General features: G+C 41.5%; 1 protein-coding gene and 1 pseudogene across 6 annotated transcripts in view; both read right to left on the reverse strand.

The window, feature by feature from the left end:
* The window catches only part of LOC146492342 (ribonuclease inhibitor-like), a 58,307-nt gene extending 38,128 nt beyond the window's left edge, over positions 1-20,179 (reverse strand). For 2 of the 5 annotated variants that reach the window (XM_085150981.1, XM_085150982.1), the window contains exons 1-6: positions 19,948-20,179; positions 16,142-16,243; positions 12,855-13,096; positions 10,962-12,750; positions 7,156-7,329; positions 4,881-5,057 (exon numbers count right to left, since the gene is read on the reverse strand). In XM_085150981.1, the coding sequence (XP_085007107.1) occupies positions 4,881-5,057; positions 7,156-7,329; positions 10,962-12,750; positions 12,855-13,096; positions 16,142-16,243; positions 19,948-20,057 (2,594 nt within the window). In that variant the 5' untranslated portion in view covers positions 20,058-20,179. Of the gene's footprint in view, positions 1-712; positions 893-4,880; positions 5,058-7,155; positions 7,330-10,961; positions 12,751-12,854; positions 13,097-16,141; positions 16,244-19,947 lie in introns of those variants that run through there. The other 3 variants (XM_085150980.1, XM_085150978.1, XM_085150979.1) reach the window with 3 other exon arrangements.
* Positions 20,180-21,180: 1,001 nt separating this feature from the next.
* LOC146492344 (dynein axonemal heavy chain 8-like) lies at positions 21,181-25,217 on the reverse strand (annotated as a pseudogene). The gene is made up of 4 exons (XR_014872357.1): positions 25,087-25,217; positions 24,608-24,922; positions 24,318-24,532; positions 21,181-24,048 (listed from the first exon to the last, which is right to left on the reverse strand). The product of XR_014872357.1 is annotated as a dynein axonemal heavy chain 8-like (transcript).
* Positions 25,218-27,222: the final 2,005 nt, after the last annotated feature.

The following is a 27,222-nucleotide window of genomic DNA, read 5'->3' on the forward strand; positions in this document are numbered from 1 at the left end:
TCGTGGCAAGTTTTGAGGGGATGATGGTGTTAAATGCCGAGCTGTAGTCGATGAAGAGCATCCTTGCATATGTATATATATATATCACCTGCTTCACTGTCACTGTGTGGGCGGAGCTGCCTGAGCCCCACCCACACAGTGACAGCTCCTCTCTGGAGCTAAACTTCTGCTTCATCTCCGCCTCTTTTCTTCATCCTCCACCTCTCTTTTCTCTTCTTCAGTGTTCTGCAGCCACGGAGCCTCACAGCCGTTAGCACACCCATACCTGAGCAGCTAGCATTACCCAGCATACCGTGAAGCAGTGTCAGTTTGTAAATGTGCAAGAATTCCTGCTCCAAACTGTTTCACAGAGTGCTGTGTGCCGTGACCTTTGACCTGCTAAAGACAGTCAGCTGTGGATTATTCATTGTTGTGTCTGATACTTAGAACTGTGAGGAAGAAGCTACACAGTTAATCAGGGTCCCCTCTCTCTAAATTAGGAAAGGTGGGCAGGCCGCGTGTGGGCCGCGGGCCATACGTTGAGTATCACTGTTTGAAATGTGAACATTGTTCTGCTGCAGTCAATGGACTAAACCAGAGAAGAAGAAAACAGACTTTACCATGAAGATCCTCAGTGTGGATCAGTATAATATCAGCCTGATGTCTGCAGTTTAGTGTCAGCACAACTTTCACATCATATTCATCTCAGCACAACTAAAACATGCTGACTGACCTCAGAGTTTCAAATCGACATCGTGGATTCTCCCGAAAATCACACAGATGCTTCACTCCTGAATCCTGCAGGTTGCTGTAGGTTCCACTCAGGTCCACCTCTGTGGGATACGAGGGGTTGGACTTCAGTGCTGCTGCCAGATAATCAAGGCCAATATCTGACAAACCACAGTCCTTCAATCTGTATAAAGAATGAAAGATGTAAGTTTATTAGACAAAGTGCTTGAAATCATTCAGTGTTTCATCATCTGTTCAAAGCTGAAGAAGGTTCAGAATGTAGAAGTTTAGAAAATGGAAACTCCAAACAGCTGAAGCCAACAGGAAGCAGCTTCAAACAAACACAACAAGAGAAAAAACTCTGAATGTTTCACATTAAAGTCGTACATTTCTAACAAGAGTATTTTAAAGACAGCGTCACTGATGATCATCTTCTGCCCAGTAAAACTTTGGTTTTCCTCATGTGACTGTTAATGATGCACAAAGACTGTAAGTGCAAAGAGGGAGCGAGGAGGATGACAGAGAGATGGTACAGGAGCATCAAGAACATTAAAGTCTGGCGATTAAAGGCCTCACTCCTAAATGACAGCCAGTTTTGTGAGTTCATACATATTGAACTAAATACTTACTTGGAGTTGAACACAACTCCGGAGATATCGCCTTTAACTCTCTGGGATTGCGCCAAGGCATACATTAGAGGTCGCATAATATCATTTGCAAGTGCCAGGAAAAAAAGAAAAGAGGCTAGGCGGTGTGAATTGGAGGCCAAAATAAAACACCTAGAGCAACAACACAAAAAAGCACAGACAGCCAATTTGCTTTCCGATCTTAAAATGTTACGTAGTGAGCTTAATAGTTTAATAAACGAGAAAATTGAGGGCAATTTAAGATTCATTAAACAAAAGTACTATGAACAGGGTAGTAGGGCTAGTAGATTGCTGGCAATAAGACTCAGGAAACAGCAAACTTGTAATATGGTCCAAAAGTTGAAGTCAGATCAAACCCTAATTACTAAACCAAATCAAATTGCAAGTTGTTTTGCCAATTTTTTCGAGTCATTATATAAAAATTCAGATACTTGTAAAGATAACAATACACTATCTGATTTCTTAGAAAAGATCAATTTAAAAACACTGCCAGAATCTGTAGCAAAGGAGTTAGATGAACCAATTCGAGAACAAGAAATTTTACAGGTGATTTCAAACCTTAAAACTAAAAACAGTCCTGGCCCTGATGGTTTTATTAACTAATTCTATAAAAAACTTAAGGACAAAGTCGCACCCTTATTACTGAAAGCTTACCACTGCGCTCTGGAGACTGGGACTATGGCGCCGTCCTGGAACGATGCTACAATTGTCGTAATCCATAAAGAGGGCAAGGACCCCACAAACTGTCAATCATACAGGCCAATCTCATTACTTAATACTGATTTGTGCATTCTCACCACAATTTTAGCCAAAAGAGTTAGTAAAATTATTACACAGGTTATAAATCCGGATCAAACGGGGTTCATAGCAGGAAGGCACTATGGGGACAATGTTCGTAGATTGTTGAACTTAATGTCCTTGTACAAGACCAAACAAGAAGAAACAATGATTCTGTCTCTTGATTCAAATTTGGGCCAAACTTAATTAAGTGGATACAGATTCTTTATTCCAACCCAATGGCGGCTGTACGGGTAAATGGAACAATATCAGCCAGATTTCCACTGGAACATGGGTGTAGACAAGGATGCCCACTGTCGCCCCTGCTGTTCGATATAAGTATTGAGCCTCTGGCGCAGTTGATTAGAGATGAACATGAAATTCAGGGCCTTTCAATTAATGGAGAACAGCATAAATTGTCCATCTATGCAGACGATGTACTTTTATACATTTCAAATCCTGCAGTCAGTTTACCTCATTTAAAATAAATTATTAGTACATACGGTTACCTCTCTCTTTACAAAGTTAATATTGACAAAACACTGGCAATGGATATCCGGTCGTTAAGTCTGACATCACTAGCCGTGTCTGGGCCTAAACTCCGCTGCAGGTCCATATATCAAACGATCACTATGGCATTACTGGGAGTTGAAAAACTGTCTAAAGTCTTTCATCTGTAATAAAATGATCAGCGTTCTGCTCTACCAGGTGTAACAATTGAGTTTAACATCCAGGCATCCATGAAAACGGAATTTATGACATTTAACGGAGTTAGAAGTTAGCAGGAAGTTAGCTCGCTAGCTTCTATCTAAATACAATATAGCATGTCCTGACTGCGGGGTTTTGGAAACAAATTAAAACGTACAGCTCTGTTATCACTTCCAACATAAATGAAGACAGAAAACTAAACAGCAGTGATGTTTGTAGGGTTACTGAAGTTTGGCTAGCTGGAATATAATGATGTGCTACGTGACCGCTAGTGACACAGCTATGTTAGCATAATATAAACAAGCTAACTTTTTTCCCACTCGATAAAAGTTAACGTGAGTGTTCTCGGTGGTCAGGAACAAATGTAATCGCATGGCAGGATGCTGTAAAAGAACCAAACTTCAGCCAGGAGAACAACTGAGATAATCCATCCACAATACGAGGTTAGTCATTCATATACTGCTGCATGGGCTGGGCTGTAGTTACATCCTAAGGTTTTAAAAACTGAGCTTAAATAAATGATTAGCGGTAATAAAAGCCGAGGGAGGTCAACAGTGATCACTGACTGTTTTATGAGCTTTTTGAGATTAAATAGAAGAAAATACAAAATATTAAACATAGGGGTGGGCGATATATAAACAATATACGACAGAAACGATATAAATTTGGCCAACGATAGAGATTTTGACTATATCGCTCTATCGCGATAGTGCATGTTGATGATGTCATCAACATGACAGTGACAGTGGCAGGACACTAAAAAAACTGCTGAGCATTATGGATAATGCTGGGCATCCTCTGCACACGGCCATAAACAACCAGAAGAGTCTGTTCAGTGACAGGTTGCTTCTCCCAAAGACAAGAAACAACAGACTTAAAAACTCCTGTGTCCCACACGCCATCAGACTGTTTAACGCCTCTCTGGAAGGGAGAGGGAGGGGAAACAGGAGGACAAAGGAGGGGGGAACAAATAAGCTGTAGTGCCTCTTCACTGTGCAATTACCTTTTTTGCAATACTTTTGTTAATAGTCAACGGTGCAATAGACCTCAATACTTTAAATGTGCAATTCACTTGTATTTTTATTTTTATTTTTATTCCTATTTATTCTATTTATCCCCTTCGTATATTTTATTTATATATGTCTCTGTATTTATATATGTGTGTGTGTATATATATATAATATTCTGTTCACGCTCTGTAACTTCTGTCGGTGCTGTGCTTTTGGAAACCGAATTTCCAAGAGGAACTCACCCGAGGGATTAATAAAGTTTTATCTTATCTTATCTTATTAGCCGCCAGTCTGCTGTTGTGTTCAGTGCTGTCGGCCTCTGACAGTAAAGCCTCATTTCTGCTGTTCCATGGAAACTTTTTCAAATGATGACAGATTACAAACTCTCAGCTGTGTCTGTAATCAAACCTCTGTAACTTTGCTTCACTTCAGCAGCATCAGCTCATGTTCACATGTTGATTCATGGTTTGCTTCAGTTTTTGATCGACTGCAGAATATTTTGAAGGTTATCTGCTATAAAAAGCCAGAAGAGGAAAATCTGCTTCATGTGTTTCTGTTTGATCCTCAGTGACTTTGACACAAAGGCCTCTGCTGTGATGATCACACCTCTGATCAAGTCTCACAGTGTCACAACTGATAAATGATCAGAGTTAGAATATTTCTGACTGTCTGTTGTGTGCCGTGACCTTTGACCTGCTAAAGACAGTCAGCTGTGGATTATTCATTGTTGTGTCTGATACTTAGAACTGTGAGGAAGAAGCTACACAGTTAATCAGGGTCCCCTCTCTCTGAATCAGGAAAGGTGGGCAGGCCGCGTGTGGGCCACGGGCCATATGTTCAGTATCACTGTTTGAAATGTGAACATTGTTCTGCTGCAGTCAATGGACTAAACCAGAGAAGAAGAAAACAGACTTTACCATGAAGATCCTCAGTGTGGATCAGTATAATATCAGCCTGATGTCTGCAGTTTAGTGTCAGCACAACTTTCACATCATATTCATCTCAGCACAACTAAAACATGCTGACTGACCTCAGAGTTTCAAGTTTACATCCTGGACTCTCCAGGAAACCACACAGATGCTTCACTCCTGGATCCTTCAGGTTGTCGTTGGAGCTCAGGTCCAGCTCTCTCAGATGGGAGGGGTTGGACTTCAGTGCTGCTGCCAGATAATCACAGCTGATCTCTGACAAACCACAGTCCTTCAATCTGTATAAAGAATGAAAGATGTAAGTTTATTAGACAAAGTGCTTGAAATCATTCAGTGTTTCATCATCTGTTCAGAGCTGAAGAAGGTTCAGAATGTAGAAGTTTAGAAAATGGAAACTCCAAACAGCTGAAGCCAACAGGAAGCAGCTTCAAACAAACACAACAAGAGAAAAAACTCTGAATGTTTCACATTAAAGTCGCACATTTCTCATAAAAACAGGACAAAGACTTGAAAAAGTCGTCTTTTTCCTTCCAGGAACCACATGGCTTCACTTTTAAAGGTGAAGTGTGAAAGAAATGGACATATTTGAAGTCCAACACCTTTTTCCAGTCACATTATTAAAGCAGACAAACTACAAGCTCATTTTCATTCCAACAAGTCATCTTCTGACCTGGACTAACAACACTGGTCTCTATGTGCAGCTGGCTGTGAGACCAGTGCTCAGGGAGCGTCTACAAAGTGCAACACTGAAAGAACATCACACACTCATTTGCTTCCAGCACTTTCACACAAACATCTACTGTCATCATTCATGTTCCTGCTCCTCTGGATTCACACAGAGCCTCTGCTCATGCCGTTGCCATGGTGAATCGTAGTAGTGGCTCCATAACTCAGACTGAGCATGCTCAGAGCTGATTGGCCTGACTCTGATCAGCTGATCTAGAAGAGGAAACTCTGCTATATGTACATTATTACATCTACACCTGAATCACAACACTCACACAAATATATCAACTGTGTTTAATATTTTGGCACCTAGATCATATATGAGCTTCAGCTCTTCTTACATTTTACCACCAACATGTTTTAAACGGAGCAGCTTTTACTTTGAAGGCCAGCTGTCTCTGCTTCCTGTTTTCATTGTTGGATAATGAAACAAGTCGATGCTTTAGTGCGTTGAATTGTGTTACACAAAAATAAGCAAAGTTTTCACGTTGTTCAGGCAGAATCGAGCGTTGAAGAATGAATTCACACGTCAATAAACATTTTCATCAGCACAAGCAGGACAATGAAAGCAGGAAATACCCCAAACTGCCATTTCTCATTCTACAACTTCAACAACTGCACATGAATTATACTTCATACACAGACCCACAGTCTCTGATTGCTCTGAAATCTCACTGACAGCCAATAGAAATAAAGAAAAGTCCAGACTGACAGTCTCTGTGGGGTTAGGCAGTGAACTGCTCACGCTGCGTTCAAATGCATCACAAACTATTGGAATTGGATCCAACTTTGTGAAGCAGATTTCTTCTCAGCTGCTGTTTTGAACATTTCCTCATGAACTGTATTAAACTCTGTAAATGAACTGAGAACTATTTCTACATTTGAAACTATGGATTCATTTTCCCGTTCACTTCTGTACGTTAGTGTATAAATGAATGTTAGACTGGGCTCCATGGAAACACTTGGACTGGTCTCAGCTGCTTTCTTTCTGTAGTCATTCCAACAGAGTCCTTTCTCTTCTCCAGCTTCTGTTTGAAATCCTCTCACAGAGCCTGAATCCTGCTTTGCTGTCATGTTTGGGCCTGTGTTCATCTGCTCTGTGTTCCTCTGCTTTAACACACACCTCACCAAAGCAGCTGTGTGGGTCGTCTCTGTAGCAGTCAGATCAGCTTCTGATACATGAACATCATCACAGCTCCTAACTTCACCTTTATTAGCTTTGACATTCATGTCTTTCTTTTCTCTCTCTCTGTTTCCACACAAGCTCAAAGTCTCTGCAGCCTGTTTTTATCTGCTATCATCAGATCTCCAAACGCCTCATCAGTACTGACTTCATCTTCACTGACTGATCGAGCACAACATGAACCTGTGGAGGATGAAACGCTGTCCTGTCAAACATCTCCCCGTCACCACTCCACTTCTGTCACCCTTTGAATGAACCCTGCTCAAGTCTGTCACTTCTATTTGGAGCCAAGAGGAAAAACTGTTGTTCAGTCGTTTGGAAAGACACAACATTTCTGAAAGCACTCAAACTTCTTCACATTTGTCTTCAGACACATCCTGAACATTTAGGAACTAAAGAACGTTTCAAACATCAATCAAAGATCAGAAATATAGAAAAACAACAACAGCTGCAGTCAGTGAATTCACCTCAGAGTCTCCAGTCGACAGTTTGGACTCTCCAGTCCAGCACACAGAAGCTTCACTGCTGAATCCTGCAGCTTGTTCTCACTCATGTCCAGCTCTGTCAGATGGGAGGGGATGGACTTTAGAGCTGAGGCCACAACTTCACAGTGAGTCCCTGAGAGTCCACACCGAGTCAGTCTGTGATCATAGAAAATATAAAATGTGTTATTATAAAAGCAGAAAATCTGCATTATAAACACAGACTGAATGTATATGAAGACAAAACAGAGTGAGGTCATAATCTGATGAACATCTGCTCTTCACATCTGTGCTTCAGCTCCTCTTACTGTGTTTGACATGACACAATGATTCAGTCTCTCTCAGACCTGCAGACTTTTAATGAGAATCTTTGTTTGGCTTTAATCTGCAGATGAAGGAGGAAGATGGCGTCACATTTAGGCTTCCATAATGTCCACAGTCTGTCACTGAGATCTGATCCAGAGTCAGAGTGAAGACACACATTTGGACTGTTTCCTGTCTTGAATCCAGGACATTTTGAATGAGTTCAGCTCAGTGAAGAGTTCCAGCTGGAAAGATGATCTCTGTTTGCTACCTGCAGAAATCTCATCACTGGACAATAATGATGAATGAACTCACAGCTGCTGATATCACATCTGATTTCAGGGGAACTAAACTAAAATGGAACAAATAAAAACAACCATCATGACTCTGTTTGACCTTTAGATCAGAAACTATGGTTCAGAACAGCAGCAGGATTTCAGGCACTGTCACATCCTCAACATCCATATTCCAAATGCTCTTCCTGACAGGATACTCTTTGTTCCCACTCAGGGAGTTTCCATGTGTAGAAATCATTTCTGAATCTGTAGACTGGGAGGTTTTTCCATCTCATGAATCTCTTTCCTAACATCAAACTAGATAAATCAAACAAAGGAACTGGAGTCTGTCTAATTTCTGACCCCAGTAAAGCTTGTTCTGGGATACCCCGACATACTCTCTCTCCATCTGCTCCCACAGCCTCATATTCACAGCTGGCCCTTCTCTCAGCATCCACAAACTTCTTAAATCCTCTGTTTCTGTGTCACCAGCTACACTTTTAATATTTTCTTTAGGCGAGAATGTAGTAGCATACACACCTTGTGATGAGCCACATGATCAATAGTTGGTCAACGACCCTCTTAAGGGACACTCCCACTAGGATTAAAATCTGGGACTCTCCACTTTTTGGTTTTAGAAGTGAAGAAGCTGAATGTTCGGATTAAACATCTTCTAGAAACCTAAAGCAGAGCACTCGCTTTTCTTTCTAAGCGGCCTTTCTTAGATCCCCTGATATGACCTGAGTAAATTATGTCGAGTGTCAGCGGGGTTTGAAAACTCTGCGGCATGACCTGGGTGTTGCTGGTGGCATCATGAGCTTAGACCCCTCAGTCAGCTCGGTCTAAAGTCATCGCAGCACTAACAGGCACAAATAGGCTCTAACGTGACAAACTGACCCGACATTTAAAGAGTGCCCACTACAGTCTCAGCTAAAACATATTAAAATGTGCAACGCCAAGGACTGTACACTGGACTCCATTTAAGTGCAAAAGAATAAAACAAAGTAAATCCATCCACCCATCCAATCTCCTCTGCCTGTCCTTATTATCAATAAAAACAATTAATAAAACAGAAAATCATAGAAACAGTAATCTTTGTTATTGCATCATCACACATCAGTTCCCAGTAACTAGTCAGAATGAGACGTTGTTTTCATCTTTCTCACACTCATCTCACTCCCCGGTCACAACAGGTGGTGACTTTAACAGGTGTTACAACCTGGCTCAAAGCTGCAAAAGAGGGTGGAGACTGAAAACAGAGACTGCTTTCATTTTGAAGTACTTAATAACCTCGACTAAAGATGACATCAGACAGCGTGACAGGATCTGACAATGGGTGGTGTCGTCGTCCTAGCCGACCTCGGCAGTTATTCACACGCCATGACCAAAAACTCCTGCAGTGTCACAGCAGATACAGGAGGAGTCACAGAGGAGCGTAACAGCTGTGACAGATTCAACAGGAGGACGAGCTCCAACAGTAAACACACTGTGAAGACAGGAAAGCAGTCACGAGTGATGTTGGTCCTGTTTTTATCTCCACTAAAACCTCTCTAACGTCACATGAACACAGACACATCTGATTATCAGGGACCACGACCCACATCTTTGCCTCACTATGTTTATAAGAAGAGACTGAAAATAATGATTCTCCCAACACATCACCAAGACTTTTATGGCAAACAGATAATAGTGAGTGACAAGAGGTGAACTGTTTCATATGCAGTTCACAGGGGTAAATACATTTAAACCAAAGACACTGGAAGACAAAATGAAAGGAACTGAAGGTGACAATTCAAGAAGCTCAGCAGAACTCAAATGTAACATGATCAAGATTCCCTGTTAAAAACAGATATGTATAGTATAATAGTAGGGGTGCAACGATACACAAAATTCACGGTTCAATATTTTTTCGATACAAAAAAAAATGTTCATGCTTTTTTAATTTGTGATTTATTAAAATTATAAATATATATTTTAACTCAAACGTACAGTTTTTAAATTTAATGTTGCTGAAACAACAAAGTAATAAAAAAATAAATCTATCTGATGGAGAAATCCCTCATCTTTGGAAAAGAGAGTTTATTACAGAGAAATGTCTCTTTCAAAATAAAAGCTCTTCTTCTGGGCTATATTCTCAGCAGCATATTAAACATATCAGGTCCCCATAAGGAGAATCATGTGCTAACGGCTGTCTAAATGACTCGGGTAAAGTTTGTAGCATGCGTGCTTGTTGTTTTTGTCTGCTTCCACTTGTCTTTGCACTAGGATGATGTCGGAATAAATGTGCAGTCATATCCATTGTGTTCCCACTAGTGCTGTCAGCGTTAATCTGAAATGATGTTAACGCCACAACACGGCAAATCTCCGTTAACGAGCTACCGCGGATTGCCCCGTGCGTGGGGCTGGACGGGGTCAACACGTTAACAAGCTAACTGCGCTAACGCACTAGTTCCCACAAATTGAGCATTGTGTGGCACATCCGACATACTGTTTTAGTTTTGTCCATGACACGCTTACCTTCAGGGTCATACGTCACATGAAAACCAAAATAGTTCCAAAGGCCAGATCTGAATGAGGGTGGGGGAGGTTCAATTTGCCATGTTACAACGAGCTTAGCTTCTGTCTCGCTAGCTTGCGCTGCGCTCAGTGGATCTGCGCTCGACAGTGCAGCCTAGGCGGAGTAGTCGAATGCAGATCCACTGAGCATCGTCAGAAGAAAGTTGATAAAATAAATTAAAAATTTTGTATTGTTCGAGCTGTGGGCAGTGACTGGAAGAACCAGATCGTGGTTACAAGTGGGGCAAATAAATTTTCTCTGAAGGGTAGCTGGTGTCTCCCTTGGAGACGGGGTGAGGAGAATCCCCTTCACAAAAACTAATCAAGTGAACAAGACTCTCCAGGAGGTAAAAGTTTAAATATCCAAGTCTACCATAAAGTGAAAACTGCATGAAGGTAAACACAGATGGTGCATTATAATTAATTGCATGTGTTTTACATTAAGAATGGAGGATATACCGTCCACTTTCACTCTGTCTTTAGCAGCAAGTGGCTCTTTGTTGTTTGGCTAGCTGCACTGAAACAGGAGAATCCAGCTGTTAGCCGTAATGTTGGTGTTTGTAAAGCACTTTATAACCAAGGACTGTGTTTTTAATTTAAAGATTAAACTATTAACCGACACTGATCAATGATGTTAATGATCACATCTGGACTCACCGAGCCTTTCTGCAGTTCCTCACAGCTGGAATCAGTCTCAGTCGTCCCTTCTTTGAAGCTTTGTACTTCTGCAGGTCAAACTCATCCAGAACCTCCTCTGACATCTGCAGCATGAAGGCCAGAGCTGAGCAGTGGATCATAGAGAGGTCCTTTGACCTTTTCTTTGACTTCAGGAACTCTTGGATCTCCTGATGTACTGAGAGGTCGTTCATCTCCATCAGACAGTGGAAGATGTTGATGTTTCTGTCAGGACAGGATTTAAACTTCTTGTTATTCTTCAGGTTCTTGATGACTCTCTGGATGGTTTCTGGACTGTTCTCTGTCTGACCCAGCAGACCTCCTAAGAGTCTCTGGTTGGACTCTAGACAGAGGCCATGAAGGAAGCGGACAAACAGGTCCAGGTGGCCATTTTTACTCTGGAGGGATTTCTCCATGGCTCGTTTAAGGAAATCATCCAGAGATGACTCGTTGTATTTTTTTCCCAGGAAGTTCTTCAGCACCTCTGACTTCCTGTTGGTGAAACAGTGGAACATGTAGACTGCAGCCAGAAACTCCTGGATGCTCAGATGAACAAAGCAGTAGACTGGTTTCTGGAAGATCACACACTCTCTTTTGAAGATCTCAGTACAAACTCCTGAGTACACCGAGGCCTCTGTCACATCCAGACCACATTGCTCCAGGTCTTCTTGGTAGAACATGATGTTTCCTTTCTCCAGATGTTCAAACGCCAGCCTCCCCAGCTTCAGAAGAACTTCCCTGTCAGCCTCCGTCAGCTCCTGTGGACTCGTCTCATGTCCCTCGTGGTACTTGTTCTTCTTCCTCTTTGTCTGAACCAGCAGGAAGTGTGAGTACATGTCAGTCAGGGTCTTGGGCAGCTCTCCTCTCTGCTCTGTAGTCAACATGTGCTCCAGAACTGTAGCAGTGATCCAGCAGAAGACTGGGATACTACACATGATGTGGAGGCTCCGGGATGTCTTCATGTGGGAGATGATTCTGCTGGACAGCTCTTCATCACTGAATCTCCTCCTGAAGTACTCCTCCTTCTGGGCGTCAGTGAAGCCTCGTACTTCTGTTAGCCTGTCAACGCATGTAGGAGGGATCTGATTGGCTGCTGCAGGTCGGGAAGTTATCCAGACGAGAGCCGAGGGAAGCAGATTCCCCTGGATGAGGTTTGTCAGCAGCTGGCTGACTGATGACTTCTGTGTGACATCAGACAGCAGCTTCCTGTTGGTGAAATCCAATGAAAGTCTGCTTTCATCCAGGCCGTCAAAGATGAACAAAAGCTGAGAGACAGCCAGCTTCTCTGCTGTGACCTTCTGTAATGTTGGATGGAAAACATGGAGCAGCTCCAGAAGACTGTACTGCTCATCTCTGATCAGGTTCAGCTCCCTGAACGAAAGCAGAACCACCACACTGACATGTTGGTTCTCCAAGCCCTCTGCCCAGTCCAGAGTGAACTTCTGCACTGAGAAGGTTTTTCCAACACCAGCCACGCCGTTGGTCAGAACCACTCTGATGGGTCTCTGTTGGTCAGGTAAGGCTTTAAAGATGTCCTGGCACCTGATTGGAGTGTCATGGAGGGCGTCCATCTTGGAAGCTGTCTCCAGCTGCCTCACCTCATGTTGGCTATGAACCTCTTCACTCTGTCCCTCTATGATGTAGAGCTCAGTGTAGATCCTGTTGAGGGGGGTTCTACTTCCTGTTTCATCACTTCCTTCAGTCACACGTTCACATCTCCTCCTCAGACTGATCTTATGTTCATCTAAAACCTCCTGCAGACCAACATCTGCTGAAAGAAAGAAAAACAGAAAGAAAACTCTTCAATGTCTGAACAACAACAAGAAGTCCAGTTTTCAGAAATGAGTCCATCAGCAGACAGATGTTCAGTCTTACTTTGTACACAGCTGCTCTGACTGGCTGTCTGCAGTCCAGCTCTGCTTCTGGATCTTTCTCCACACTGGGGACAGGACCAGTCTCCTGATGAAGCAGACTGGTCCCAGTATGAGGAGATGCACTGTCTGCAGAACCAGTGTCCACAGCTGGTAGAGACTGGATCCTTCAGGACGTCCTGACACAAAGCACAGCAGGACAGCTGCTCCTCCTCACAGACACCACTCCTCTTCCTCTTCCTCCCTCTGTGAACACATTTCTTTATCACTAAAATCATTGACTGTCAGTGACAAACATCCAGATTTGATGACACTGTGCAGAAGCTCTGATGGTCACAGAGAAAAGTCAAAGTGGAGAAACTTGTGTTTGAGTTCAGAATCCAAGTTTCCTTTGCTGTTCCTGCCTGTCTTATTAAACACAGAGTGATCAGCCTACAAACTCCACAGTAAAAGCCTTCATCACAGAGCTGATTATGTCCTTCACTGGATGTACTGGAAGTTTGGGATCCATCACTTTCAACTGACCTTTGACCTCCTCTATAAACTGTGGTGGAGCAGCGGTGTCACATTCAGAGCTTTCAGCTTTATTTTGAAAGAGTTCAGTCATCAGGAAGTGAACTTCTGGGTTCTAATTTCCTTTCTATTATTTTACAGAAGTGAAGAAGAAGAACTAAAAGCTTTGAAATGATCTGAGTGATATTTTTGAACATTGCCACCAAATTGAGTTCAGCCTCCAGCAGTAACTTTGTTTCATGATGCCTCCCTGATGATGTGATGCTTGATTACAAACCTGTTTATGTGTTAGACATTAATCACATGAACACAGGCAGAAAAAAGAAGCCAATGAAACAAATGACAGAAACGTGTTCATTCACTGCCATAATCCATATTTGATATGTACAGATGTTTGTAAAGAACACGTGTGCAGCGCTTTGTTCTGAGTATCTGCTGTCAGCACACAGTGCAGCAATAACTACAACCACACGTTTCTGTAGATCCTGAACATCAGCCTGGAGGAATCTGACCTCAGGTCTGCACACAGAGGAGCTTCACCTCTGGGATGATGCTGGCTTCAGCTCCTTCTACAATCAGGCAGAAGCTTCTGCAGCATCAGGACACAAACAGAGAGGAGCTTCTATCCTCAGACCATCCAAGTCCTAAATCAGAACATGCTCCCCTCATAGCATCACCATCAGGGTTTAAACAGGACCTTACATCATGTTCTTGTCTCACTGTCATATTTCAGATCATGTCTGATTCATTATGACGTCACACGCTGCTACACTGATCCTGCTGCTTCATTACTGCTGATATTACTCTGCTCACTCTGTTCAGTTACTCTGTTTACATCACTTTGCTCATTTGCTTTGTTCTGCTTGCACTGCTCTGTCAGTACATGCTGTGCTAATGTGGCACAAAGCACTTTAACATTACATCTGCACAATGTTTCATTATTTCATTTAATGATTGTTTCTAATGTTTTGTCCAGTCACAGGAGCAGCTCAGCACATTTCACTGTGTTGTACGTGTATGACGATGCCTGTGACAAATAAACAGCCTCGGACTCTTCAATCTTCTGCATTTCTTTGGAGATCAGCTCAGTGGCCTGTTGAGACCATCTTTCTATTTCTGATGACTCAGTTCAGATTATTATCCTGATACTTTCTTTTAAAATGTGATGAAATCATTTATCTGATGTTCTGACACAAATACACCAAAACAATCCCAAACAGCATAAACCACCACGTTACACACAGTGTCATAAAAATACAGGCAACTACAAATAAAAACACTTTTAAAATATAAACTAAAATTACAAAGTGGTCACAGAATTTCAAACACCTGTAAATGAGTCAGCAGCTCTCTTACATGGTCCCAAAATACCTTCAGCCCATAGCCACATTAGCAGTCTGCTAAGCTAGAATTAAGGTAGCTGTTAGCTGCTATGGCTAATAACAAAACAGTGAGGCAACAAACGTTATGGTTGTCCTGTTAGTCTGTAATGTTATCATAGATGGTGTTAATTTAACAGGAAAACAGTTTATGTCCAAAACCCGCCATGTTTCTCTCACAGTTGCTGATTGAACAGCATCAACGACACAGAAAGAGTATCTGCCTATATCACCAACTGGATTTGACCAGTTATTGCACGTCAGGCTCCTTCACTCACTGCTTTTAAACCTCCTTTAAAACACACTTTTACTCCCTGACCTTTGACCCAGTGTGACATGTTAACTTACTATCTCACACAGCTTAAAAATAGTATTTTTGTTCTTTGGTGCTGCCCAAAATAACCTTAAAATATCTGTCCTATCTACAGTTATCTTCATATATTTTTGTACTACATCAGGAAACTTAAAAATATAGTTTGTAATATTCTAATCCTTATTTTTAAAGTGTTTTTTTTATAATTGTTCTTCTCCCATTGCATCAAAAATAGAATCAAGGATTTTCCTGAAATTCTACTATGGTGAGCCTTCACTGAACACTTTAGCTGTTTATCATTGGTTCTGGCTCTTTGTGAACTCAGACTATTGCACACCTCACAGTGACCTTTGGTGGTCGACCTGTTCTGAGGATGGGGTTAATAGTCTTGAATTTTCTCCTCTTATCTATGATCCATCCATGGAAACTATTCAGTGAGGCTCCGCCCTCAGAGGTTAGAACATGTTCCAGTCTGATGAACATCAGACACTGTTTCTCTCAGATCCTCACAAACCTCCTTTGATCACACACAGACACACTTCCAAAAACATGTTCTCAGAAAATGAAAGCAACTCAAATATAAATAAACAATCTTTTTAAATGGATAAGTAGTTTTTATACTGGATTATTTATTTAAAAAACAAACAAACTCATGACCAGGTCCAATATTCTTCTCTCTCATTTGATGCATTGGGGGTTTTTTTATCCACTTTTAGGACTTTTGTGAAGTTTTAGATCATATTTATGCAGAAAGATGGAAAATTGTAAAATGATCACAAACCTAAAAACACAACCATAAATGAGTCAGCAGCTCTCTTACATTGTTGGTTCACTTTGGGCAAATTTTCTGTTTTTTAAATGTGCTATATAAATAAAGTGGATTTGGATTCACTTAAAGTCAAAAGCAAAGTGAAAAAGGTGTGAATGCTGTCAAAGTTCTTAGAAAGAAAATGAGCAGTGAATCAAATCAAAATAAAACTATTTTGACCAATCAGGAATGAAAAAAAATGATGATGATGAGAAAGGAAAAGGAATGATGATGTCACTGATATTTTTACTTATTAAATGAGTCGGCAGCTCTCTTACATTGTTGGTGCAGGTCCATCACTGAATTCTGGAGGTAAGCCTTTGGAACAGTCACTCCTCACAGACACACAGCTGGATGCTGCAGACTGTGACCTCTGACCTCTACAAACACAAACGTTATTGTTCACATCAGTGTTTCAAGCTGCTGCAAACACACAAACAGGTCATGTGATGTTTCCTGTCAGTAACAGTCCTCTTATATTAGATCACAGATTTTCTCCTTCAGCTGCAGAGACGTTCAAAGGAAATCAGGACTTTAGAATTTACAATTAGATGTAAATTTTTATGAACGCTCAAGTCAAAAAATGGCCTGGCGACTTGATCCTTTACTCCTAACTAAAGACTCATTTTAAAAAAAAGGTCTCTGAGCAAATACAGTTTTTCTTAGAGACAAATCAAACCCAAGGGATGAAAATGACCGTTGTATGGGAGGCATTAAAGGCCTATCTTAGAGGCCAGATAATTTCATATGTTTCATTTCAAAAAAAGAAAAACTTACAACAAATGAACAACCTAGCCAACAGTATAAAAGAGATTGATGGCTTATATGCAGAAAATCCAACACCAGACCTCTATAAGAGAAAATTATTACTAAATTCAGAATACAAAATTCTGTCCATTCAGCAAACAGAACGTTTATTTTTCAAATCAAGGCAAAAGTTCTATGAACATGGGGAAAGAGCCGGAAAACTTTTGGCACATCAAATTAAGCAATCCATATCAGCTAACACGATTTCTGAAATCTGTAAAACCTCTGGAGAAAAGACGTCCGATCCGAAAACCGTTAATGACCAGTTTAAAATGTTCTACTCCAATCTTTATACTTCAGATCTGGTTGATGAAAAAAAGGTTGCTGAAATGCTTGATAGATTACCAATTCCACAAATATCTGTAAATGACAGAACAGAAATTGATAGAGAGATAACCATTAGTGAAATTGTCGAAGTAATTAAATCAATGCAAAGTAACAAGGCACCGGGACCTGATGGTTTCCCTATTGAACTATATAAAATGTTTATAGACAAACTAGCACCAATACTCAAAGATGTATACCAGGAAATATTCTTTCAAGAGAAATTACCAGATACTATGAAACAAGCCATAATTTCTGTGTTGTACAAAAAGGGTAAGGATCCCTCACAATGCAGCTCCTACAGACCGGTGAGCCTTTTAAATTGCGATTACAAAATTCTCACAAAAATCTTAGCTAATAGAATTGATCTTATACTGCCAAAAATTATTAATCCTGATCAAACCGGCTTTATACCAGGGCGACAGTCATTTTATAATATGCGTCGCCTATTTAATATTTTATATGTATCAGAACCAAAAGAAAAATCAGAAATAATAATTTCTCTTGATGCAGAAAAGGCCTTCGACCGTATAGAATGGCCATATCTTCATGCGGTCCTAAATAAATTTGAATTTGGCCCATTGTTTCGAAAATGGATTAAAATACTGTATTCCTCTCCAGTTGCAGCAGTGAGGACAAATAATGTAACCTCTGACATTTTTCAGCTTGGCAGAGGCTGCAGGCAAGGCTGTAGTTTATCCCCCTATCTCTTCAACTTAGTAATCGAACCCTTAGCTATCGCTCTTAGGGAGGACAGTCAGGTTGCCGGAATCTCTAGGGACGGGACAGTGCACAAAGTATCATTGTATGCAGATGATTTATTGCTTTATATATCTAATCCAACGGCATCAATCCCTAAATTGTTTAAGATATTAGACCACTTCGGATGCATATCTGGATACAAATTGAACTATTCAAAAAGCCTACTGTTCCCTATTAATAACATAGAGCAAGATTTCTCTGCCTTCCCTTTTAAATTAGAAAAAGAAACGTTTAAATATTTGGGAATAAATATAACCCGCACAATGAACGAGTTGCGGATTTATAATTTTGACACTTTGTTAGAACAAACATTGCAAGATTTTAAAAAATGGGCAACACTTCCAATCTCATTGGCAGGCAGAATAAATATAGTTAAAATGGCAGTCTTACCAAAATTTCTCTATGTTTTCCAAATGGTTCCTGTTTTTATAACCAAATCAAGTTTCAAAGATTTAGACAGATTAATAGCAACATTTATTTGGAAAAATTCAAATCCCAGAATAGAAAAAACATATTTGGAAGTACCAAAAGAGGCTGGTGGGCTAGGGTTGCCAAATTTTATCTTTTACTACTGGGCGGCTAATATCTCCAAATTATTGCACTGGAAATATGTTTATGAGAACAACGAGGGTGAGGCTTGGGTAAAAATGGAACTGATGTCTAATCCACTTCCCCTCCTAACCTCATCCCTAGCTCTAAATCAAAAGCAGAAAATAACAAATCCAGTTGTAGGAACATCTATTAAAATATGGCTTCAATTCAGAAGGCACTTCTGTTTGCAACAAGTTAGTAATTTTTTCCCTGTTGCTTATAACCCTTTTTTTCTGCCATCCATTTCAGATAAAGCATTCCAAATTTGGCATAATAATGGTTTGAAGTTTTTTTACAATTTATTTTCAGGAGAAACTTTTAACACCTTTGACGCTCTGATGAGAGATTACAATATACCAACCTCACATAAGTTTAGATACTTGCAAATACGAAGTTTTGCAAAAACATTGTTTCCTTCTTTCCCGTACCTACCTCCTAAAAATCAAGTGGATACCATTTTGGAAATAGATCCTTTTGGCAAAAGGAGAATCTCCGTCATATACAAACTGACACAGAGCTTAAGGCCTATTACTTGGGAAAAAACTAAAAATAATTGGGAAAAAGACATTGGGGTGGATCTATCTGATGATGAGTGGAGATCTTGTTTAAATCGTATACATACTTCCTCCTTTTGCATTCGCCATGGTTTAATTCAGTTTAAAATTCTTCATCGTCTTCATTATACAAAAGAGAGGCTTTCAAAATTTTTCCCAGAAGTCGATCCTGCCTGTCCCAGGTGTGGACATAATCCAGCAAATGAGGGTCATATGATGTGGTCTTGTCCGAACCTGGATAATTACTGGGGAAATATATTTAAAGCATTATCTCATATCAGTGCGCAGAACTTAGTGCTTGATTTCCGCATTGGCATTTTTGGAGTTATGCCATCTCAATACAAAACGAGTAAATCTTAGGAAAATGCCATAGCATTTGCTACATTGCTTGCCCGTAGACTTATTCTATTCCACTGGAAGTCTGATAAGGCTCCTTCATACATACAATGGTTAAAGGAGGTGCTTTTCTTTTTACCGCTGGAAAAACTTAGATACAGAGTTCTCCCATCACAACAAAAATTCTCTGCGACTTGGAACCCATTTATTGACTATATAAAAACGTATTTTCCAGATGTGTGACATACATTTTTTGTTTGTTTTGTTTTGTTTCTCTTTATATGAGCCTCGGGTGGGGAGGGAGGGGGGGTTTCTTTTTTGTTTGTTTTTTGTTTTGTTTTGTTTTGTTTTGTTTCCTTTTTTTGTGTATAACGGCAATGTTCCCATTATGTATTGTGACCATGATTTGTGAAAAAAATAAATTTAAATAGAAATATAAAAAAAAAAAAAAAGAGTAGAGTTATCTACTGTGAAAAGCAACTCCTTACCTTGCATTATCAAAAATAAACATGTCTTTGCATTTAAAAAAAAAGGAAAAAAAAAAAAAAAAAAAAAGGAAATCAGGACAAATCAGTTTCATTTGTTTCATAAAAACTTTCACTGTCAGGAGCAGTTTAGCCAAAAATCTGAAACATTTTGATTTTCATAAATTAAAAAGTGATCAGGATCATTATTTACAATCTGAATAAATGAGTCGGCAGCTCTCTTACATCGTTGCTGCAGGTTCATCACTGAATTCTGGAGGTAAGCCTTTGGAACAGTCACTCCTCACAGACACACAGCTGGATGCTGCAGATGCTGCTCCGTCCTCTTCCTCCATCTTCTTGATGTCAGGGTGGAGTTAGTCTGAGAGGTAAACACACACACTCAGAGGTGCTGTTGTACTGGAAGCATCACACTGACGGCTTTCTAATGTTGGAGCTTTGGCCCTAAAGTCCAAACCAGTTATTTTAGAGGCTCAAAGTCTTTAAAAAACACCAAAACCATCACATTATTTAATAAGTACATGATCAGGTAGATGAAGGAACTCAGTGTGTTTGGGATCATCATCATGGTGAGGAGCCCACATGTTACAGCTCCTTTGGAGAGAAGCTGAGGATCACTGCAGGAAGTGAGCTCATGAAACCAAACTGCTGTTTGTGAGCAGGATGACTCTGTTATTGGACCTGCTCTGTGTTCTACATATGATCAATACTTCAAATATCTGTAAACATGTCATCTTATATTTGTTGCACTTGGTCACATCTGTCTTTAAAAGTAGATTTTTAATGTCACTGAGAGTTCTTTTCTACCTTTATTGATTTATTTTGGAATAAATTAAATATAAAGGTGCCAAAAACTGCCTGCAGCTTCTGCTCTGTGACAGGAAACTACTGTCAGGCTCAAAATGACTTCAGATTATTCATCACAGAGTGTTTATAGATCACAGGACACGTTACAGTTTTACTGTCGATGTTTTAGTTTAAAAGAATGACGTGATAAGGGCTTACTGTGAATCTGCGCGCTCATTGGCTAATACCCTGAGACTGACAGGTGGTTATCCAATCAGCGTGCGGCCTCACACGGACATAAAACTCTTAAAGTTTGTTTCTGAAGGGATTTTCAGATCAGACCTGATGTTTCTGACTACAGCCTGTTTACCGATATAATCAATATCAGATATCAGAGCAACAGAAACCTCGGTGATCAGGACGCCGGGACTGAGAACAGGAAGTGGCTCAAACGTCGCACTTTCATAAAGTCAGCCTGAACTCCACTAACGAAGTTTCTATCGCCATTTTAGTTTTTTAAAAGGCCGTGATAAGGGCGGGTCTTACTGTGAACCTGCGCGCTCATTGGCTAATAACTTGAGATGGACACGTCGTTATCCAATGAGCGCGCGGCTTCTCCCAACATAAAGTAGTTTCCTTTGAAAAACCAAAGTCTGATTATTTTTGCCTCCACTGACGGAGCCTGTTGTTCCCGCCACAGAGACACAGTAATGTCAGAGCGGTGTTAACACTCACCTGCCTCAGCACAGCTCTCACTCTCCTCCTGCTCTCTCAGCTAAACTCACTTCCTCTCTACTTACAGGAAACCAGAGGAGCCGACCGGCCTCACGTTTCACCCACAGACACGAACAGCGTGGAATTATTTTATGTCATAAGAAGAAACATATTCATGTTAACACTCACCTGCCTCAGCTCCACCTTCCTCCTGCTGCTGCTCTGAACGGAGGATCAACACTTTCACTTTCACTGCTCCTCCCTAAACACAGAGGATGCTGGGACTTGTAGTTTTTACCTTGTGTGATATTTATGGCTGTGACACTAAATCACAGCATGAAAACTTCCTGCAAATATGTCACAGGCGATAAAAGTTTCATGATTGAAGCTCTGGTTGTGTGTTAGAGACAGAACCTGCAGATTCCTCCACTCTGCCTCCTCCTCTGCAGGAATCAGCCTCTTGGCTGGTTTTATTCACCAACATGAATAAAATCATCAAACTAATCCAAGTTCATTGTGAAATGCCTGAAAATGGAGGAATAAATCTGTCAGTTACCGTATAAAGTTTGAGTTTGTCAGTGTTTTACACGGAGACGGTCGTCAGATGTTGAATGTTTAGCATGAATGTTCCACATCTGGAGAAACCTTCAAGATTAAAGCCAGTGAAAAGTGAAGAGTTTCTGCAGCAGCCGCACTTCCTGCAAATGTGTTCTTTCAAAATAAAGTGAAGAGTGTAAAATTATATTCACGACAGGTTTAAAGGTGAAGGTGGTCACATGGTTTTAGTGGAATGCCTACGTGGGCGCGTCTGAGTGATTCTGATTCAGATTCGTGCAGCGTGGAGCAGTAAACACTTGTTTTTGTTCATCTGGACTCATGAATGATTCCAGTTAGCACATTTCCAGCCAATGAAACGTAACTACAGATGAAGACAAACACATTTAAGCTGCCTGACTCTCGAGTGTGGCTGCATGTTCCCATTTTCAGTCTGTTTTAGTTTTCAGTTTAGAGGAACGCTGCAAACTCACAAAACTTCTTTCTTGTGAGGTTTTGTTGGCAGACTGATAAAAGCAGCAGCAGCTGGTGTTTGATGAGCAGACGTGTGTTTCCTGTTCTGTAATAATCAGCTTGTTACCATCACAGAATGAACTCAGCCGTGACCAATGAGGCCGTCCTTGTGCGGTTCTCTGGCGCTGATTCTGACTGTGACCTTCACCTCTGCAGGGTCGCCTCTGCTCGTGGCTGAGCTCGTGTTTGTCAGGCTGACAAAATAAAAGCTTCTTCATTTCTGTGGCTGAAGAGGAGTCTGCTCTTCTTCACCAACAGGAAGTGAAACATTTCTCACTGATTCTGAAATCTTCACTTGTCTCACAAATTCACAGTAACACACACACGGTTGTGTTTTCATATCCTTGTGGGGACATCTACTTGACATCATGCTCTCCTCAGCCTTTTACTCTAACCATTAAGACTGAATGCCTAACCCTGACCTGACTGTCCCTGACACTAAAACCACATTCTGAGTCTCAAAAATGTCTTCAAACTTGTGGGGACGGGCATTTTGGTCCCCACAAAGACATGTAAACATGCACACACACAGGTATTAATGACCTCACAGGTTCATGTTTGGGGCTTTTAGCATCTTTGTGTGTCGGTCAGATTTAGTTCACTCTTGTTTTGAGGTTTTGTGCCTTTTTGTTTCATTCTTTGTGCGTTTATTTTCTCTTTAAGCCTTTCAGGACTCGTGCTGTCGGCTTTTTCCTGGTGTGTTATTAGTATTTTTAATTTCTAAACTTATTCTAAAAGAAGGACCGATGGAACATTGATGTGAAAATAAAAATGATCATTTAATGTTTTTGTCAATCATTAAAAAATAAATCCTGGTCTTTCATTTTGGTGCTGCATTGTTCACAGAAACACATATTTTCCTGTTTCTTTCTGTTTGTGTGTTTCTGCTTTTGCCTGTTTAGCGCTGCTGAGCAGGAAAACCCAGACGAACAAAAACCTCTTTTAAGTAAATGTTTGAGTCACTTTGGGTCTGAACTGTAAAAAACTGCAGACTGAAACAGATTTGAAGGCATCACAGGAACAGCCTCACATTCAAAACATGAAAGAGAGGACTTTTATTTTGAAACACTCAGGATATGACAGAGGGAAAGTTTTTTAATTAAAACAAATTATTATTTTATGCATTCTAAGTTCATACAACCACCAAAACTGTGATGATCCTCACATCAGCTTTACTGTGTGAGTTCACATACACGATCATTAATGTTACTATTATTATTATTATTAATAATAATATTATTATTATTATTACTATTATTATTATTATTATTATTATTATTATTATTATTATTATTATTATTATTATTATTATTATTAGAGACTTGCAGAGAGAAGAGGTGGAAACATTTTGATTTTCATAAATTTAACAGACTAAAAACCTACAAACATGTTTGGTGCTGAAGAAAAATGGAAAATATCAGAACATCAGAATAAAAAAGCTCAAACTGAAACCTGTGGGGAGGTCTGAGTGAGACACAGCAGAGCCCCACGGTGAGTGTCTGTCCGTGTCTGTGGAACAACAACGTTTGGATCACTTGCAGTCGCAGAGCAGCGCGGCGCCTCGCAGCGTCCAGTGCTCGGGCGGCTGCACGCTCCTCAGCTGCAGGGAGAAGATGAAGTTCAGGTCGGTGCGTCGAGGCTTCTTGTAGACGGGACACGAGTACTGGCTGACCGCCCCCCCGTCGCCAGGGAGATGTCGGCCATGTTGGCTGAGCTGACGGCGAAGACGTGGACCACAGGGAGGGGGGTGAAGAGGACCTGAGGGGCCGAGACAAACTTATTATTACTGAGCAAAAACAAAAATACTTTGATTTCATTTAGTTCCTAAATTGCTGACAAATTAATTATTATTTCATCATTTTTCATTAAATTAATCTTTAAGATGTTTTTTAAAAATGTTTTTATGTTAATTTACAAAAAAATACAGAAACAGTAAAACGTTGGACTTTTGAACACTGAAGTTTTTTTTAAAGCTTCAGTTTATTATTTTAATCTAAGTTAAAAACACTGATTTTAAAAAGACAAACTTTGGGCGGAGCCTCAGCGAGTTTGGCACCACGTCTGTCCCATCCCGCTCCATCCAGAAAGAGGCCATAGATATAGACTCCACCCACATCTTCAGGGGGCGGAGCTCAGACGACCTCCCTCATCATCTTGGTGACATCGTTGCTAAGGGTGACCGTGTCCAAGGCCTGGACAGGTTGGAGCGTGTCGTCTCCTGGCGCATGGCGGTCAGGAAACCCTAAAGAAACAAAAAACATTCCGAAAGAAAACTGAAGAATTCCAAAACTCCAGATTTCCGGAACAATGAACCAACCTGCGGGTTGAAGAAGCCGGTGAGCCAGAACTGGTTGGGCCGGCCGGCGCTGATCCACGCGCTGAGCTGCTGAACCAGAAGCCGAGCGTGGCCGACGGCCAGCTGAGCCTCAGCCACAGGCGCGGGATCCGAGCATCGAACATGCTGTCGAGGGCGTCGCGCAGGTCTTCAGACAGGATGATGGTCCCTGCAACGGAGGAAACACGAGTCAGATCGAGCGTCAGTGAACGTGTGTGTGTGTGTGTGTGTGTGTGTGTGTGTCTGTGTGTGTGTGACCTTGCTGAAGTTGAGCAGGGTACTGAGGAAGGCCGAGTTCTGCTTCAGCTTCATCGCCTCGGCCCACGACGGTCTGGAACAAGGTCGTTCGGGGTCAGAGGTCACAGCGTCGACCTGAGAAAGATGAAAGAGATTTATAAAAGCATGTCGTGAACACTCAGAGGGAACGTTTCAGCCTCCCGACTGTGACCTTTCTCTGGAACAGCAGCAGCACGGCGTCCATGATCCTCATGATGAGATGAGGAGGCTTCTGCAGCTTCCTCACCGTGGAGATGTCTGCTGGTTTGATGGTCTGCACACAGAGACAAACTCTAAGGCTGAACATGTGACACATCAACGTAGATGACGAGCAAACACAAAACAGTGACAACATGTGAGTCTGAGCTTCACTCAGATCACAGGAGGACAGCGTGTCGTAGAAACATTCCCCTCCTGTCTTTCATTCCTTGATTACTGCTGTGTGTATTTAAGCCCTGTGTGTTCTCTTCTCTGTGTGTCTGTGTTAATCCCCTCCATCATCCTGAGTGGTTTCCTGCACCTGTCTGCGTCTCTCTGTCCTTCACCCCGTTTGGTCATTTCAGGTTTGTTTTCCCACTTTAGGTTTACTCAGTTCTGGTTTTCGCCGCCCTCGCCTTGTGTATTTACCACCTCCATTAATAAAGCTTCCTCACATCAGAAATGCCTGTTTTGGCTCCTTTAATAATTCCACATGGCTCATCCTACGAGCCGTGACACACATATCATGATCGGTTTGTGGTTTGACGGTCTCACATATTGACTGGAATCATGTGTTCTACCCAGGACCAAAAACGTCGTATTTGTTAAGAAAGCACTGAATCATTTGTACTCCGAGAGTTTAGGGCCTGTCCCTGTCAGACAAATCTAGTTCATAGATTTATTGTGGTTTCTTGCCAAACTAGAAATCAGGAAGCTGCTTTCTGCCCAGAACCACAAACCTCGTCTTTGTTAAGAAAACACAAAATGATTTGAATCAGACTGACGGAGCTCCAAGAGTTACACCAACATATTTTGAACTATTTGGCCACAATCTCTTTTCTCAGTTAAATTCATGCATAACTTCCTTTTGTCCTGTTCTGTGGTGTCATCTCCAACCAATGCAGCATCAAACTATCTACGAGACACGCCCACTCTGTGCTTAGAAGACACGCCCACTCTGTGCTTAGAAGCACATTATGACAGCCTGACGTCAACAACATGGTAGACCTGTGTGCTGGAATATAATAGAGTCTAATAGCTTTTTTCAAAGTTTTGATAACAACAGCACAGAGTTTATACAGGTTGAATAAAGGGAGTAAATAAAGTCAGAGTGCTACTGGAGTTTTGTTCACCCAGTTAAGATGAATCTGGAACAAACTTTCTGACCAGAGACCCTATCTGTCATGGTCCCTGTGCCTGCTCAGCTGACTCGGTATGGCCACAAGTGTTTTCTTTATGTTTTGCTCCTCTCGCTCTCCTCCCGCGCTCTACCGGGGCGGAGTCTCGGTGACTCCTGCCCGTGACTCCGCCCCGCGCTCTACCGGGGCGGAGTCACGTGACTCCTGCCCGTGGCTCCGCCCCGCGCTCTACCGGGGCGGAGTCACGGTGACTCCTGCCCGTGGCTCCGGCACCTGCGAACGATCATGTAATCAACGCTCTCGCTACTTAAGGCGGCTGCTGGGAATGTTTCGTGGCTGGATTATCGTGTAAACACTCGTCAGTGTCGTCACTAGTCTCACGCTTCTTCCTGAGTTTCCTTTGTGCCGTGACTTAACCTGCTCTCTTCTCCCTGTGCCAGACTCGACCTGCCAGCTTGAGGATCGCCGCTACTGTGAGCGTAAGGCCAGTGTGAAAGAGCGAAGCCAGAGCGTTTGGAGGAGGATCGCTGTAAATAGCCCGCTTGTGTTTCCCTCCCCGCGCCTGTGATTCCCCGGAGACCCCTACCTGCGACCTTCACTATATAGCTGCACTTGGTGTTTGTGTATTAATGAATTGTGAACTTTCTGAGCCAGTCTGCCTACGAGTCCCTCCTGAGTCGTGACACTATCCTTGAAGGAGCTCTCAAACCAGCATCTCCTCTCTGAGAACAAAGGTTAAATGAACATTTTCAGAACAGTTAAATGTTTTTTATATACTTATAAATGTCTCACAGTGTCGACCTGTTTGCAACAACAACATGGGGCCTTTACACTGGGTAACAGTTGGGCTTAATATACACATGCTTGAATGACTTCTTCACATCAGCCTCTGTGTCTCAGTTAGACAGACAGTACTTGGTTGTAGCTGAAGAACCAAATCTGTGGATGGAGACTAAATATTTCTCTGGGAATCTTAAACTGATT

This window comes from Neolamprologus multifasciatus, chromosome 23 (assembly GCF_963576455.1).
Source record: "Neolamprologus multifasciatus chromosome 23, fNeoMul1.2, whole genome shotgun sequence".
Classification (NCBI taxonomy): domain Eukaryota; kingdom Metazoa; phylum Chordata; class Actinopteri; order Cichliformes; family Cichlidae; genus Neolamprologus; species Neolamprologus multifasciatus.